General features: G+C 38.8%; 1 protein-coding gene across 6 annotated transcripts in view; it reads left to right on the top strand.

Annotated features, from left to right (window-relative positions):
• Positions 1 to 17,685, top strand: part of slc14a2 (solute carrier family 14 member 2) — a 215,413-nt gene that overhangs the window by 10,340 nt on the left and 187,388 nt on the right. Inside the window, exon 4 of one of the 6 annotated variants that reach the window (XM_028805734.2) lies at positions 15,263 to 15,452. The exons of the other annotated variants lie outside the window; for them this stretch is intronic. Coding sequence (XP_028661567.1) covers positions 15,263 to 15,452 — 190 coding nt within the window. The remainder of the gene's footprint in view (positions 1 to 15,262; positions 15,453 to 17,685) is intronic. 6 annotated transcript variants of the gene reach the window in all.

Here is a 17,685-nt window from a genome sequence, read left to right on the forward strand (position 1 = left end):
GTGGTTGCTCACGATTTTCATTGCCAGTAAGCAGTTCAGTGAGATCAGGTGGACCTAGTCTATGCTGCTGTCCAGTCTTGCCACTTTGGATACTTGTGAGTGGTATAACAAGGAGTTTTGTAATTCCCCTCTCCCTTTTGAAATATATAGGTTTGGACCCTTGTTTTTGAGTTTTAGGGTCGGCCTATATTTTGAAGTGAAGTCTGTTTTGTAGTTTTGTGGAACCTTGCTTTGTAACGTGACTATTCCAAACTTCTCTCTCTGTCTCTCTCTCTCTCTCTCTCTCTCTCTCTCTCTCTCTCTCTCTCTATATATATATATATATATATATATGAAAAATCCAACTTCTGTCTATATATCTGTCCGCTTTTCATGAGAGAACTACTCAACACATTTAGATCAGGTTTTTTTCTATAATTTCCTTGGACATTCTGGTTGATTTTGGGACTTCTGTCATCGCACTAAGTATCATAGTTCACTTGCTGGAGCTATTTATTTGCGCTAATCCGAGACAGAGACTGTGGGCTGAGGGGAGGAGAAAGCGTGACGTCAGGAGTGGGGAACTGGGTGGGCCCTCCTAACTAACACGCCAGCCTCCATTTGAATCGGTGTACCTATGGCCACATTTTGGAGCGTATCTTGTCTCCGCTTGGCTAGTGATGCCTGTTTGTTTATTGATTTTTAAAGTTTGTCCTGTTTCACTACTATGCGGGTGGAGCTGGGGGGGACAGCTAGTTTTAGTACAAATGCAACTGGTTTATTATACATTTGATGGTTATTTGAACTAGGGCAATGCCTATCCTAGACTTTCCCTCGTCGGCTAATCTTGTGTAAAATAATCAGGGTTATTAAGTAAACCGGCTATTGAAATAGTTGGGAAACACATTTGTTTGTAAGATACATAGCCTTTTTCTTTTAATGCTAAACATAAACAATAAAACTGACCTAAATAATAAATACATATTCATTTGCTTGATGCCTAACAGCTTACAGAGCTTTATGCATTTTATGTAAATGCTTCTGAAACGATTGTTAATTGCTTTTTACTTTCATAGAGGTGTCACTGCAGTAACTCATTTAACTGACAACTAGTCTCATAGAGCCAGGCATATAACAGATACGTCTGGAAACAACCGTGAGTGAACTGTGGTTAAAAATGGGCGTGCCACTGTCACATGAAGGCGGTGCTTAAAGAAGGGGTGGTGATTTTGAAGCTGCAAAAAGCAAATGGTGGTCTTGTTAACGTTGTCCGACAGAGAGTAAGCTTAGGATTGCGATAAACTGTATACAACCAAAACATCTCTTAAAAAGACCCCTGATAAACATAAAATGTGTGTCGCACGTGCAGATAACACATTGTATGTGTTAAAAATAAACATAACCAGCAGCAAAGGAAAACCTTTTCTATAAAATCATATTATACTGTACATTTCCATTCAAAGACATCGGTGGACTAGTGGTAAAAGTGAATCATAAGTTGTCACAAGTGCTGGTCTCTGTTGTTTACAGTATTACAATAATGTGGGAGTCATACTTCCTGATAATATGAATTGCAAAATATGCATTCACACTAAACAGTCTGTCAGTAACTATTAAAAGGAAGTGAAAAGGACTGTCATTAAAAGATATGAGCCACAGGAGATGTAGACTTTGATACTTAAAACACCCAAATCAGTAAATGTGCATACTGACACTGATACCACTCTAGTAGAACCATGGATGAGGTTGCACAGCATCCATCTTGTGATTGCATGTCTAAATGAGTAACTAAAGTAAGTTAACATTACTGCCTAATTGGAAATGCAAATATGTCATACTGGAGTATAGCTGTAGCATTTTAACACACAGTACAGTATAATATCTATACCACAATGCTTATCTAAACTCTGTTCACTACTGTTATGCCATAGAGATGCAATAGTCAAAATGACAGAAAGATATCGCAGCAGACACAAAAGCACTTCTCAGTCATGTGTTACCAAACACTTGCAGTGACCTATGTGTGCGTGTCTGTCTTTTATGTTGCCTCACTCATTACAATATACAAATTTATTATTAAGCTTCCATTACCCTGTGCAGTTGAGCTCCTGATTTGATAGCACAAATTTTAGCTTTCTGTTTTCTCTCAGTGCCAGGTCTTTTTTTCACTTTCTTTCACTCTCTCTGTTTTTGCATATTTTACAGTACCTCTCTAATACAAGAGTTGAAATGGGACATTATAACCCTTGAATACTAAAATTGCACAGTCATTGAGGAAATTGTAAGAGTATGTGGGTAGAGCCTTTTTAGCTGCAAAATCTGCTGCTGTTTACTACAAGCATCTTATCAAGTTGTCCCCAGGTGGGTATTCTTGTTTGAGAATCATGTCTTGCCCTGCTGTGGGGGACAGTTGTACTTTACTGGTCTGATTGTACACCTGCTGGCCTAATTCTTCGGTTAGAAAGAACGGCAGCACACCAGAGAGGAGTTTGAACCCATTTTCAGACTGTCATCAAGTACTTTAATAGATGTATGTATATATGTGTGTGGTATCTAAACAGAAATAAATAAATACAATAAGTAGACAAGTACAGATGGAGTACATATACAAACATAAACGATCAAATGTCAAACTGATACATTATAGATTACGCAGGAAGAACAACTGCAATTGCCAAACATCAGTCCCTCAAACATTAAATATTCTTTAAGCCAACTAGTACTTTCGGAATAAAGGCATGTCGTTATGGCCGAATATAGCATTTGTATACAAAAGAAATTCTTTACGTCTTAATACATTTATGTACACTTAAAGGAAGTTGATATTAGCGTCTTGGAGAAAAGTAGACTACAGTGCATTGCTCCTTAAAGGTTAACAGTAAATAAATTTAATAACATATTCATTCACGAACAGCAAATGTGGCCATAATAGTACATTTATAGGTCTGAAAACTAAACATTATATAAGTTGAACCATTCACCGTGATAGTAAACTACATTAAACACCGCAGTAACGCACAACACACACTTAGTAAAGGTAGCAGCAAACTTTAAGCTGAAAACACAAACAAGCAAGCAGAGTCTGTCAGTACATTAAAATGAATGAACAAAAATGTCATGTATGCACAATATTCCTTCTAGGTATTTCTTGCCCAGTTTGAGAATGAAGTAGGGAATGTTGCACACCCACGAATGAATTAAAACTCAAATTTTGTATTACTGCTGAAATACTTTAGAAATAGATCCAGAATCGTATCAGGTCAGACAAGGCCATATATTTTAGGTATTGTCAGAAATGTTTTATATGTCAGCACAGTAATTTGGTGCACATAATGACCTTTGTAAACAACCCATTTAAGAGTAATAGAAAATAACCTGCCTACCTGGTTGCTGGCTGTCAGCATTTCATCCCTAACTTGGATGAGATGGACTGGGTTCCACTTTAATTAAGAAAATGACCGGGTGGGGATCTGTCACTTCAAGGGCTCAGAGGTACAGACACAGTGGGGTTGCTAGAGAAAAACAGAGGGAAAGACAGAGAGGCCAAATGATGTGTTGTTCTTGTAGATGAAGGAGAGTGTCTTGTGACCCTCTAAGTAATTCCCATGCACCTTTAAAACAGAAGATGCATCTGGTTTGCCCCATCTTAAATGATCTGATTTAAACCATGTTAAATTATCTTCTGGTTCTGAAAGGCCAGCTAGTAAACTGAACCTGCAGTGGAGATAAGAGTTTGGGTGAATGCACCTTTGTGGGAGAAAGTGATGCAGTCAGTCATTCCCAGTTTGAAGTTGGTGAGCACATACATCTATGCCTGTGCCATGCTGCTTCCTTGGGTTATAACCAGCCAGTTTAATTGAGACATATTGCAGCTGGGCATGTGCAGCAAACCACCATTAGCTCGATTGACTGGCCAGTTATTGGCAATGTTTGCATAGTTATAAAGAAAGCTGCTGTGGGAGAGACCCAGAGTATTCTTGGTATTTTTCTCACCTGCTATCTGAAGAATGAAGACATTTGAACAACAGCAAACCACATGTTGTTGTTAATTATATGAGATTAGATTTGATTAGATTAGATAAAATTTGATTAGATTAGATCTTTATTGTTATATACACTCTGAGAGTACAGTGAAATTCTTGTGCCACAGTCTTGAGGGTGGGTACAGTACAGGGCAGATAATTTCAGGTTACTGAGAGTTTAGTGACCTTATGGCCTGGGTAGGTGTAGAGTGTAGTAAGGCTCCAGAACGGTATATCAGTAGACATGAAAACAGTGGATGAGCTAGATGTCTGGCATCAGAGATAATGGATTTAGCACCCCTCAGACATCAGATGGAGAACATGGTTTGAAGCTGTGTAAGTTCAGGCTCGATGATTTTAGAAGCAGTATGTAAGTCCTGTGGAGGAACTTGCAATCCTAGCAAATCAGGTAAACAAACCACACTGTGATGATTCTGGCCTGGATGTTCTTAATAATACAGTGGTAGAAGCTCACCAGGACTTTGGTTCCCACCTCAAAGCTATTTATCCTCCTCAAGAAAAAGAACCTTTGTTGGGGCTTTTTGAGGATGCAGGTGGTGTTGAGAGACCGCAAAAGGCCATCAGTGATCTGGAAACCCAGGAAGCTGAAGCTGCTAACTTGTACAATACAATACAATACAATTTATTTTTGTATAGCTCAAAATCAGAAAAGGAGTGCTGCAATGCCCTTTAACAGGTCCTGCCTTTTGACAGCCTCCCAGCCTTGACTCTCTAAGAAGACAAGGAAAATTTCCAAAAAAAAAACAGTTGTAGGGAAAAAATAGAAGAAACCTTGGGAAAGGCAGTTCAAAGAGAGACCCCTTTCCAGGTAGGTTGGGTGTGCAGTGGGTGTCAAAAAAGTGGGTAAATACAATACAATACAATACACAGAACAGAACACAAGTAATCCTCAATACAATATAACAGTGCAATAGAAATATTACAAGTACAGAGCAGAATTTAACAGTAGATGATATCACATAATTGGATTTGGATTTGTTCAGAGTCCTGGATACCTCAGCCATCAAGCTGCCTCCCCCTATTGGGTCAACGCTGGGTCAGCCAATCCAATGAAAGGACCCCTCTACCCGATGATTCCTGTGATCCTCCATCAGAGATGACTTTACCTTAGGCAGGCAAAACAACTTGGCAGGTGGGCAGTGGAACCAAGTGCCACATTTGAGTACCGAGAAGAGAAACAGAATAGGTGAGGGTTTGTAACAAATTATAACTATCATGTTACTTATGTTTTAGTGCTAATGACTAACAACAGAGATGCAGTCTGTACAGTTAATCAGCAGTTCTAGTCAGGATATGCTAAACTGAAGTAGCAAGTCTTTAGCCAGTATTTGAAAGCTGAGACCGAAGGGGGATCTCTTATAGTAGCAGGCAGACCATTCCACAGTTAAGGGGCCCTGTAACTAAAAGCTTGACCTCCCACTGTTATTTTATTGTATAACTTGGAATCATAAGCAGACCAGCATCTGGAGATCTTAATGTGCGCTCTGGTTTGTAAATCATGATAAGTTCAGATAAGTAAGCTGGACCTTGGCCATTTAAGTCTTTATATGTTAAAAGGAGGATTTTGAAATCTACCCTAAACTTAACCGGGAGCCAGTGTAAGGATTTAACAAATGGAGTTATGTGTTCGTATTTTCTTATTCTTGTAATAATTCTTGCAACAGCATTTTGGATTAACTGGAAGCTGAATAAAGAACAGTTTGAACATCCAGTGAACACAGCATTGCAGTAGTCAATCCTACTAGAAATAAATGCCTGAATTAATTTCTCAGAATCCCGCTTATTTAGAAAATGCCTTAATTTCCCATCATTTTTAAAATGGAAGAAACATGATTTAGACAATTTTGTAATGTGCACTTTAAATGACATGTTTGAGTCAAAGATAACTCATACATTGTGGGCTGATTCAGTAAAATTAATAGTGATTCCACCTGAGTTAAATAATGACAAAATATTGTTTGATCAGCGTCATTCCGTCCAATAAGTAACATCTCTGTTTTATCAGTGTTTAAAGACAAGTAGTTCTCATCCATCCACTCCTTTATTGCACTAACACAACTAACTAGCATTATGTTTTCTAATGATAGATCCCAGTAGAAGCATGTAAAGTGAAAACAGTAAAGGTCCAAGTACTGAACCTTACGGGGCACCATATCTCAGTTCTGTGTATAATGATGGAGTACTGTCAGCACATTTTTGTATGTACTGGAATCGATTTCATAACTGTCTGGATGGGGGAACTGTTTACCTGAAGTGGAGTGTGATTGTGGTGTGGGACGGCTGGGAACCTTACCTGGCCGGGCCTCCCTCAACCTCAAAGAACATGGGGAGACTGCATGCGCAGGGCATTGCCTCCCCCAGGTCGCTAGATGGCAGCCCCCTTGGGTTGCAGCAGTGCCTTCGGATTCCCACAGGGCATCATGGAAACTGGAGTTCTTTGACTCAGCCATCAAGGGGTAATGCTTCCGGGTGTAACATATAAGGAACTGCCTGCCACAACTTTGGGGCTAAAGCGAGAGAAGCAGAGGAGGAAGAGAGATTAAGAAAGAAAAAGTAGAAGAGTCAAAGAAGTGCTGTGTGCTTTGAATTGTGTTTAGTGCTGAGAGTTTCACACTGAATACAAGCCTTTGTTTGTGGTAACTTGTATCCAAGTCTGTTTGTGTTGAGTGTTTGAGGAGTTGGAGCGCCCCCTTCTGGCCCCTGGTGTCCTTGTTCTTCTTGAAGTCAACAATGACCTCCTTTGCTTTGTTGATATCCAGGGGGAGATTGTTGTCATTTCCACAAATTAGATGATGAGGTTGCCCTCATACTTCTTCATCCTCATAAATCTTCTTTCTGTAGATTAATTTTTGCTTTGCATCCTCCACCACCATAACCTATTGTCTATGGCGGGGGGCAAAAGCTTTAGATTCACGATTTAGATGTATCACAACATTTTAGGGTCCCCTGACACCCAAAACATCAATATCTCAATGATGGTTGTGTGTCTGTCTGTCAGTGTGTGTGTGTCTGTGTGTCACAGTTTCTTGAGGACGGTCTAGAGCTAAAATGGCTGGATGGAAAAACACCAAACTCAAAACTTAAGCCTGTTATGAAATGACGATGTGCTGATTAGTTTTTGAGTCAAATCGTGCAAGAGAAAGACACACACTAGAGGATCCCTCAAATACCGTAATTCTGTAATTAATTATGAATTCTTCTCATCAGTTGCTATCGTAATGGCCTATTTTATGATCAGAAAGATCAGCATCTGAGTGGTAAATAATTAATGAAATTTTATAGAAGAAACGCTCACGTCCAAATTGTTTTCTATAATTAGGTTTTTTGAATGAGATTTTTTTATCCATCTCTCCATTTTCAAACCTGCATATCCTGAGTAGGGTCATGTGAAGAACTTTTTCATTTTTGCTTATTTTGTTTATCAAAGAAAGAAATTTTTGTTTATTAAATACTCAAATATTCAAAAATAACAGTGATGACAGAAATTACACATGCTAGTAGGGTACATAAAATAATAGCATTTTACAATATTGTGGGTTTGAAAGATCAGGGGTCTTTTTCTCATCTGGTGGTGAGGTGGAGAAAACAAAAGCACTGTGCAGAAAAGTTGTAGTTTTTGGCTACTTCTCCTCACCGCGTAGGACTGACCTGTTGTTAGTCATGCACACTGTGGCAATACAAGTTTAATTTCTAGCTTATTATTATAAACTATAATTTATAATCAGATTTAAAGTCTTTTGATTTCTGTTAAGTTAAGTTGTTACACTTTGATTTACTCTGCCTCTCCATTCTCCCCCACAACCAACGCTTATATATGTATGAAGGAGCAGGTAATCCTGTGTGTTCTTAGGTTTCCTAGGCTATGTCATAACACACAGACCTCTGCTGTAAGCAGATGAAATTCAATTTCCAGGCGCTTCTCAAGTTCTGTGTCCAGAAGGTCAGTTTTTCCTGTGCTAGGCATGCACCAGAAGCTGCACACGATGGTGATATTTTGCTTCTCTTAAACACTTCCTCATCTTTCACTTGGATGCCATAAACTAACTTATGGGTGCTTCTAAGTAATTTCACTCTACTTTCAATAACTCCCACAACACCCACTAGGTGTGTCACCCCTGACAATAGTGACAGATGTGCCTCTGACACCTTTTACTATTTTGTCACTTTATCTGTAAGAATGAAAACTTCTGGAACACCATACCCTATGAGCTTCTTCAACAGACTGAATGGTATTAATAATAAAGTTAAGAACTAACTACTCCACTTAGACAGATTGCCGGAATAATCATAATACTACCAGTATACTAATTATGTAAGAGATTAGAAGAAAGAGATTATGTCAGAGAGCAGTGTTACCTTGTGGCGCTTTGTGGTGTACTGGCAAAATATAAGATTAAAATACAGATAATTTATGTATGTCTGAAAAACTGTATGAGCAAGAATGAGCAGATAAATGAGACAAGAGAGAAAAATGGAGTGCGAAACTAAATAGGCTGGGATGGAAGGAATGCTGAAGCAGTGCTTTTCCGTGGCTGAGTGGCAAAATAAGTGAGCACATATAGTACCTTCAGGAAGTGTTCAAACCCCTTCACATTTTTAACATTTTGTTACGCACTTATATTAAAATCGTTTAGATTCATTTTTCCCACATCAGGCAACACTCAGTGCTCCAAAATGACCAAACAAAAAGAGGATTTTAGAATTTTTTGCAGATTAATTATGAATACAAAACTGAAATATCACATTGACCAAGGTAGTCAGACCTTTTTATATGACACTTGAAATTTAGCTGAGGTTATTCCCAATCTATATATCATTGTTGAGTTGTTTCCACACCACGTTTGGAATCCCCCTGTGGTCAATTGAATTGATTGCACAAGGTTAGGAAAGGCACATACTGTACCTGTCTAGAGAAGGTCCCACAACTGACAATGTGTGTCAGATCAATAAGCAATTCATGAGACTGAAGGAATCTTCTGCAGAGCTTAGAGATATCTTTGTGCCAAGGCACAGATCTGAAGAGAGGTACAAAAAATTCTTGCAGCCTTGACAGTTCCTAAGAACACAGTGACCTCCGTAATTTGTATGTGAAAGAAATTTGAAAAAATCAGGACTCATCCTGGAGCTGAGCAATTGGGGGAGAAGAGCTTTAGTAAGAGAGAGATGACCAAGAAGCCAATGGTGACTATGGATAGGCATTAGAGAACCATTGTGGAGAGTGGAGAAGCTTCCAGAAGGACGAGCACCACTGCGGCACTTCACTAATCTGCAGAATTGAAGGTTCCCACGAGGACAGTTGCCGCCATGATTCTTACATAAAAGAAATTTGGAAAAAAATTCAACTTTAGTAAGAGACATGACCAAGCACCAGATAGCCACTCTGGCTAAGTTCTAGAGAACCTGTGTGGAGAGCGAAGAAACTTCCAGAAGGACAACCACCTTTGCAACACTCCATTAATTTGGACTTGATTGAGTGGCCAAAAAACCCGTTTAGTGTTTGCAAAAGGCCATCTAAATAACTCTCAGAGTGTGAGAAACAAAATTCTCGGGTTTCATGAAATCAAGATTAGCATCATGTCTGGAGAAAACCAGACACCACTTATCATCTGTACAGTATCATTCCAACAGTGAAGCTTGAAGGTGTCATTATGTGGGGTTGTTTTTCAGCAGCATCAGGGACTGGGAGACTATTCAGGGTTGAGTTAAAGCTGAATGGAACAAAGTAAAGAGATATCCTTAATGAAAACCTGCTCCAGAGTTCACTGGACCTCAGACTGGGCCGATGGTTCACCTTCCAACAGGACTAGGACCCTAAGCACAAAGCAATCACAACAAAAGAGTGGCCAAGCCAGAGCCCAGAATTGAGCTAATCAAACATCCCTGGGGAGGCTGGGAAAACAGCTGCCCACCAAAGGTATCCATCCAACCAGACAGAGCCTGCAGAGAAGAATGGCAGAAAATCCCCAAATCCAAGTGTATGAAGCTTGTCATGTCAACCCAAGAAGACTCCAGGCAGGAATCGAAGCCAAAGGTGTTTTAACTAAGTGATGAGTAAATGATCAGGATATTAGTGTCAATGGAGTATTTCAGTTTTTATTTTTAATAAATTTTGCAAAAATGTCTAATATCCGGGGCGGCACGGTGGCGCAGTGGGTAGCGCTGCTGCCTCGCAGTTGGGAGACCTGAGGACCTGGGTTCGCTTCCTGGGTCCTCCCTGCGTGGAGCTTGCATGTTCTCCCCGTGTCTGCGTGGGTTTCCTCCGGGCGCTCCGGTTTCCTCCCACATTCCAAAGACATGCAGGTTAGGTGGATTGGCGATTCTAAATTGGTCCTAGTGTGTGCTTGGTGTGTGGGTGTGTTTGTGTGTGTCCTGCGGTAGGTTGGCACCCCGCCCAGGATTGGTTCCTGCCTTGTGCCCTGTGTTGGCTGGGATTGGCTCCAGCAGACCCCCGTGACCCTGTGTTCGGATTCAGCGGGTTGGAAAATGGATGGATGGATGTCTAATATCTTGTTTTCGATTTGTCATTCTGGAGTATTAAGTGTTGCTTGATGAAGGAAAAAATTAATTTTAAAATTTTTAGCATAAGGCTGCCACATAACATTTGTAAAACATGAAGCAGTCTGAATACTTTCTGAAGGCTTTTTATCTTTCATAAAATGAGAATTACATTGAAATGTAGATAGTACAAAATGAGTAGTAAAAACTCTACAATAATTCTACAGCAGTTTCTCTCTTGGTAATTTCATTGAGCCTCATTGATGAAAATATTAATGTTAGAATAAATCTTATTGTGTATTAAAATGACAGTCAAATTGAAATGAAATTTATTAAACAATCTTAAGTTGACAAAACTGAAAAAAATCAGTCTGGTTGCAACCTTTGTGTACACACCTCCTAATTCATGTCAGTGCAAAAACAAGAACTGCAAAAGATGGCAGAAGATATGCTGGGAGGAGAATTTAGGTTGCCTTATTTACAGTATAATGGTAGTGGTGAAATATCAAGTGAATTTGAAATATAAGTTTGGTAACACAGTAATGGTGCACTCTCAATGTTCCTTTTAAAAATGAAGAGCTCAGTTCCAAAATCAGCTAAGTACAAAAGATAAATTTTGGAGATAAATAGGAAAATCTGGGTCCGTAAGCAGATTTTGAAACTAAATCCCTAAAACTATATCGCTACACTGTTGCAATTAGCAGGTTTTGAAGCTCAAACATATTTTCGGCGCATGACCAACTGCATGAAAAGTCACAATCACGTGTTCACTAAACTTTACCAAAAGGTGTAATTAACAGATTTTGGAACTCACATCTTCAAATGCTCCTATTAATTAAATCCAGTGCAAATCTGTTCATCTCTCTTGTAAGGAAAAGCATTTAATCCAATTGTCTGAGGGCTCGAGAAACCACAGCTCTTCTAAGGAATGCCCCGCACAAGGGAGAAACAAAACCTAGTAGGAGTGCCAGTTCAATTCAGGGTATGCTTTCTCAAAAATCCACACTTCTGCCATTGTCTCTTTTCATATATTGGGTGAAATAAACTATTAATACAGTTCTGGTCACCTTAACTGGTAATCTATGAACTACTAATTTTTAGCCCACAGCTACCCAGTCTGCCAGAAGTAATTAAAATGGAGTCCTAAACCTACATGAACCTTACAGTGGTTTTGCAATAAAATGCTCCAAACATTCTAAAAATTTGCACTTTATTATAAAATCAATAAAACTACAACAAATAAACTATTTATTGACAAATGTATATAGGAAACACATTATAGTGTTTCAGCCCTGAAATGCGTTTCACTTGATATTCCGGTTCCACTGTTTAAAGTACGCAGTAAATCAAAAAGGGGGTGGTTGCCAAGGGTCACAAAATTTGGGGAGTGGTGGCATTTTTATAAAACAAGGGAGAACACTCTAATTCATTCAACTGTATGACTCCATTTAATGCTATTATATTGTTTTAGATCATTTTCGCACACTAGCAATGTTTAGTGTTAACATCTGACGAGCTACACAAGTCACATTACCGGTGGTCTTAAGGATTAAAAACACTCCAAGGCTGGATTTCTGCCTGATCGCTAAACTGGTTGGAAAAAATTTTATGCATAAGCCAGACCTTAACAACTGTTATTATATGTTACTACTAACTTGAATATTTTGTGAAAATTATAGGAAATATAACAACATAGCAGTCATTTATGGGTTTTAAACGTGAATATACATATATATGTATATACTAGCTGTGTAAGGGCATTATCTCCCCGAGATAGCTAGATGGCAGCCCCACAGGTTGCAGCGATGCCAGGAGTGCTGCAGGCACTGCCGAGGCCTACTTCATGGGGCTTCCGCCTCACCTGGAACTGCTTTTGGACCACGTGTGTGGAACACTTGAATTACTTCCAGGTAGTAGATGAAAGGAGCTGCCTGCATCAGTTCTAGGAGCCAGAGTCGCGAGAGGGTGGACAAAATTTGCGAGGAGAAGTAAAGGACGCAGTGACATAGAGAAGAAGAACAGTGCTTAATTGTAACTGTGTGCTGTATTGTGTGGTGGTTGCAGCGTGGGAAACGCTTACTTGAGGAAGAGCATCCCACAATAAAGACTCTTGCCTTTTAATTTGTGTGTAAGCTTACTTGTGTTAGGTGTTTGGGGAGCTGGAGTGCCCCCTGGTGTCCACAATACATGTGTACTCTTGCATGGGGTCATACTGTAGCAGGCTAAGTGATTAGTAAACAATAAAAAAATTGAAACAGAGAATTAGTACTAAAGTAGAATTCCCAGAGAATTCTACCATTAAGTAGCAGTTTCAAGAGCATTCTAGTAGTAAGTAGAAGTGTCTATTTTAGCCTTTTTTGATGACTGAGTCTCAGCAGAAACAAAGGAAAATTACATTACATGACATGTTAAGCTGACAAGTGAATTTCAACAGTTGAAGTTGGAGGATCTGTTAACAGATAGAACAACATCCTTCTTTGATGTCCTTATGATAAAAGACAAAGAAAGGTCTCAGTTGTTTCTCAAGAAACCACCAGAACAGTGAGCAAATGGCCCAATCTTCAACTAATATTGTGAACTGTCATCATACATGATGGTAATGAGTGACAGAGATGAAAGTGGAATAAAAATGTACAATGACATACAACCAATGGAAAAACAACAGAAATTATTTATTGTTAGATTACTTATAATAAACCACAAAAAATGTCTAGCTTCACTAAAAACTAATGATGTAGACATACAACTGTGAAACAGTTTACATGACATAGAAACTGCCAAATGGAGTGAGCTCTAAGTGTTGTTTATTTTCATTTAACTTGTGTGTGTTTTGTTGTAAATTTTGTAAAGAATGCAACTAGCCTTGTGGAGAACCTAAATCTTTTTTGGACCACCCTTATATGTATATTTACAATGTATGTGTGTATGTGTGCCCTTTATAATTCATATAATTCTCAGATATCTCATCGGTGGAGACTGAACCAGCCCAAATAATGGATTTAAAAGAAACTGTTTGTAAGTTGTCAAAGACAAAGTCAAGAATAAAGTAGTTTTGAATTTCAGCAATTTTTATTTTTAATTAGTTGAATTATTTTTTATAATTAGATTATTATTATTATCATTATTACTATTATTATTCACTGTTTAAATTTGTATTCTGTTTACAGCTTTGCCTAGGGCTGCAAAAAGGGTCGAGTCTGCACTATGCAGTGTTAAGGTGTCAAGATGTTCCAATGTAGGTGATTATAACATAAAAACCTTTATTTGTACCACATTTTAGATGTAACTGATTTCTCAGTATGGTAACTTATGCAGACTTGGTATTATTTATGATTTTGCCCCAAGTTTCTTGCTAAGTTCATCAGTGCACTATATCTAATCAAATATCATTGTCATGGTGTGACCACTGGATTCATGAACTGTAAAGAGCACTCTTGTGCTGTGTTAATATGGTCACTAGCTAGAAAGCTCACTTCATCCATGAATGAATCCTGCAAAAGACTGCATCAAATTAAAAATACAGCTGTCATACAGACCAATATTCAAAAAAGAACATTTTATAATTCTGTTTTCATGAATTATTGTATGCATCAGTGACTGTGTCTGTAATGTTGTTAACTAATATTGGTAGTACTAGGGTGCTGTACCGTGTTAGCCATTATGAATGTAGAGAAAAGCCAAGCAAAGCCAATAAAAGGTGTCATTTTGCTTGGCTTTTCTCTACTAATATTGGTGAAATTTTTGGAGGATATGTTTAGTGGTTTGTATTCTATGGGGTGTTCTGCTTAATTTTTTCATCATTGTCAGTTTGACATTCTGCTTTGACAGTGTTAACATGGTTGAAAGATCAGATGTGCTTTTAATACCAGCAGTATGGCACAAACTTTGAAACTATGGAAAAAAATATAATTTTTGGTACATTATAAGTCATTATTATCTTCCCAACCAGGCATCACACTTTTCTTGTATTGGCACAGAAGAATCCTGTTTCTTTAGGCAGGTTGATTCTAAGTGTAATCCCAAATAAGTCATATTGTAGCACATCACAGGTGTCAGTAATGACTGTTGAGGAAGACAGGAGTGTTATCGAGCCCCAAACCCCAGACACAAATGACACACCCACACAGTCACTGCCTCAAGTAATTAATTTTATTCCTCCAAATACATTCTAACAATACAGAACATAAATGGATGGTAAATCATTCCTTTTCTCCCTTCTTCTCCCAACTCCTATTCCTCTTGTAAGTGTTGTCCTCTGCTTCCCAACTTTGAATCTCTTGAAGTGAGGCAAGGTGGTCCTCTTTTAACAAGATATCAGGAGTACTTCTGGTGGCTGCCTATAATCCGATGGAAGTATTTCTGGGTCAGGTGGAAGTCTCCAGAAGTGCAGGGATGGTTCCTTCTTCCAGCTCCTCCTGGTTTGTAAGCATGGTACACCACAGGGCTGTAGCATGGGACTACACCTCCTAGGAGGTCTGTGAGTTGTACACGTTGGGGCACCAATACAAGAATGCTGCCCTCCAGTGTATTGAGGAAGTACAGGTACTGGGAAAGCCTGCTCCTCTGATCCCTTCATCCTTCTGGTTTCCCATCCTGCAAGGAATCACTTCTATGACCTGGTCAGGATGCCAGACAATCCCTGATGACACTTACACTATCTATATACCAATACTTAATTCTGTTACACTTTTATTTTGTAATATATTACAACCATTTTAATTTTAACAATTTGTGTTTTTTTTCAGGAAAGTATGTGGCATTTCAGTTTTTTGATTGGATTCTGAGGGGTGTTGCCCAAGTGATACTTATTAACAATCCTTTGAGTGGTCTTATTATATTTGCCGGAATAATTTTACAAAACCCTTGGTGGGCATTAAATGGATTTGTGGGTATCATGTTTGCAACAATCTCTGCCCTTATTCTTCAGCAAAACAGGTATGTTCTTTATAGTTAGCTGTTAAACCAAAAAATTACCAAGAGGACTGGAAAAGCTAAGGATTTTTCAAGGCATATAGTTTAAGTTTTTATTCATTTTAGATTATAGTACAATATATTTTCAAACCATCCAATGTGTGGTCAAGCCCAATCCTGGTAGTCTATTCATTTGATTAGAAAAAAAAGGTACCTACCTTACATCTCCAGGGAAGTTAAATCCCGACCCAAATAACTGTCCAAGAGAATTTTCAGATTCTCCCCATGTCTGCTTCGTTTTCCTCAGATACTTACAATTTACTTCTAATTCCTGAAGATATTTTTTGCTTTGACTGGCTAGACATAAGCTTCTGGGCATTTAGGTCACTGTCACAATATATAATAGCTGAACAGCTTAATATATATTTAATTTATTAAAAAATGAGCCAAAATATTATGTGCACTCCCTTATGAAATAAATGCCACTGACTATCTTATAAGTTTGTCAAGGCTAGGGATATCTTAAACGAGAGGCTGACATTCGGTACTTGTAGTCAACACATTGAATGCAAAAGATATGAGCTGGTGTAAAGACCTAGGTGACATGGATAAGGGCAAAATTGTTTTGGCCAGACGACTTATTCAGAGTGTTTCCGAAATGGCAAGGCTTGTGGCATGCTCTCAGTTAGCCATGGTGAGTACAAACCTATACTTGTCTAAGGAGGGAAAAACACAAACCGCTTTCAGGGTGTTGGACTGCCAAGACTCATCAGTGCAAGGCTATTTTGTCTAGTGCAGACCAACAGAGGAGCTACTGTTGCACAAATTGCAGCAAATTTTAATGATAGGTATGGCAGTAATGTGTCATGACATGCAGAACATCAAACTCTGCTGTGTATAGAACTGCATAGCTGCAGTCCAGTCAGAGTGCCCATGCTAAACCCAGTCCACTATTTAAAGTGCCTACAATGGGTGCGTTGGCATTGGGACCGTACCTTGGATCAATGGAAGAAAGTTGTCTGGTCCAATGAATCATGAATTCTGTTGCATCATTTGTTTTTTACTTGTAGAAGAGGAGGCACCAGGATGCAACATAGGAAGAAGACAAGCCAGTGAAGGGAGTTTGATGCTTAGGCCAATGTTCTTCCAGGGAACCCTGGATACAGGCATTCATGTGGACAGTAATTTGATGCATACCACCTACTTAAACATCTTTGTAGCCCATGTGCACTCTTGTATGGCCAGGGTGGCATGGGCCATGAAGCACTGCAGAAATTTGAACATGATGAAATGTTTAAAGGTGTCTTTGTAGCCTCCAAACTCCCCAGATCTCAATCTACTTGGGCATCTGTGGAATGTATTGGAACAAGTGTGATCTACAGCAGGTCTAGCTTGCAACTTACAGGAGCGAGAGTATCTGCTGCCAATGTCCTGGGGCCTCATGTATAACACCGTGCGTAGAACTCACACTATAACATGGTGTAAGCACAAAAGCGGAAATGTTCGTACGCACAAAAACATCCAGATGCATAAATCTGTGCAAACGTCAACTTCCACGTTCTTCCACTACATAAATCCCGGTCAGCATGAAAAGTAACGCCCCAACTCCTCCCAGAATTACGCCTCTTTGAATATGCAAATCAATATAAATAGCCCTTAAGATCAGCCATCTGTTACGTTCATGGCAATGGTAAAAGCAAGGAAAAACATACTATTTGTTGGTTTAAATAGTGGTATAAACAACAAAAGGAAGTTGATCGAGTGACATAGCATGTGGGAGAAACTCAAAAGCTCAAGTTCACAAAGTCGCACAATGCCTGAAATAAAAAATAAGTTGTCAGATATCAAAGTCGCTGTGAAAAGGTGAGTCGTAGCCCACCGTCTGAGTGTCATATAAAAGCTTATTAGGGTACAGAGAAAAAAAAGGCACACAGTGGGGAAAAAAGCACGGAATGTCAACTTTAATCTCGAAATTTCCACTTTAATCACGTAGTTTATTTTGTCATTAAAGTAGAACATCATAAACTTCATCTTAAAATCGTTTAATTTACTAGTTTCTCAAATCCCATCGTAACTAAAGTAGCACGTTAAATGCTTTGTTTTGTATTTGATCTTCTATGTTCTATGTGTGTGTGAATCACTACTTGCTTCCGGGCTTTCTCTTGCTCCGACAGGACACAGAATCCATTACATTCATGATATTACAGCTCTCTGAATAATTAAAATACTGAGATGTATACTTGATACCATTTTCATG

This window comes from Erpetoichthys calabaricus, chromosome 7 (assembly GCF_900747795.2).
Source record: "Erpetoichthys calabaricus chromosome 7, fErpCal1.3, whole genome shotgun sequence".
NCBI classification, from domain to species: Eukaryota; Metazoa; Chordata; class Cladistia; order Polypteriformes; family Polypteridae; genus Erpetoichthys; species Erpetoichthys calabaricus.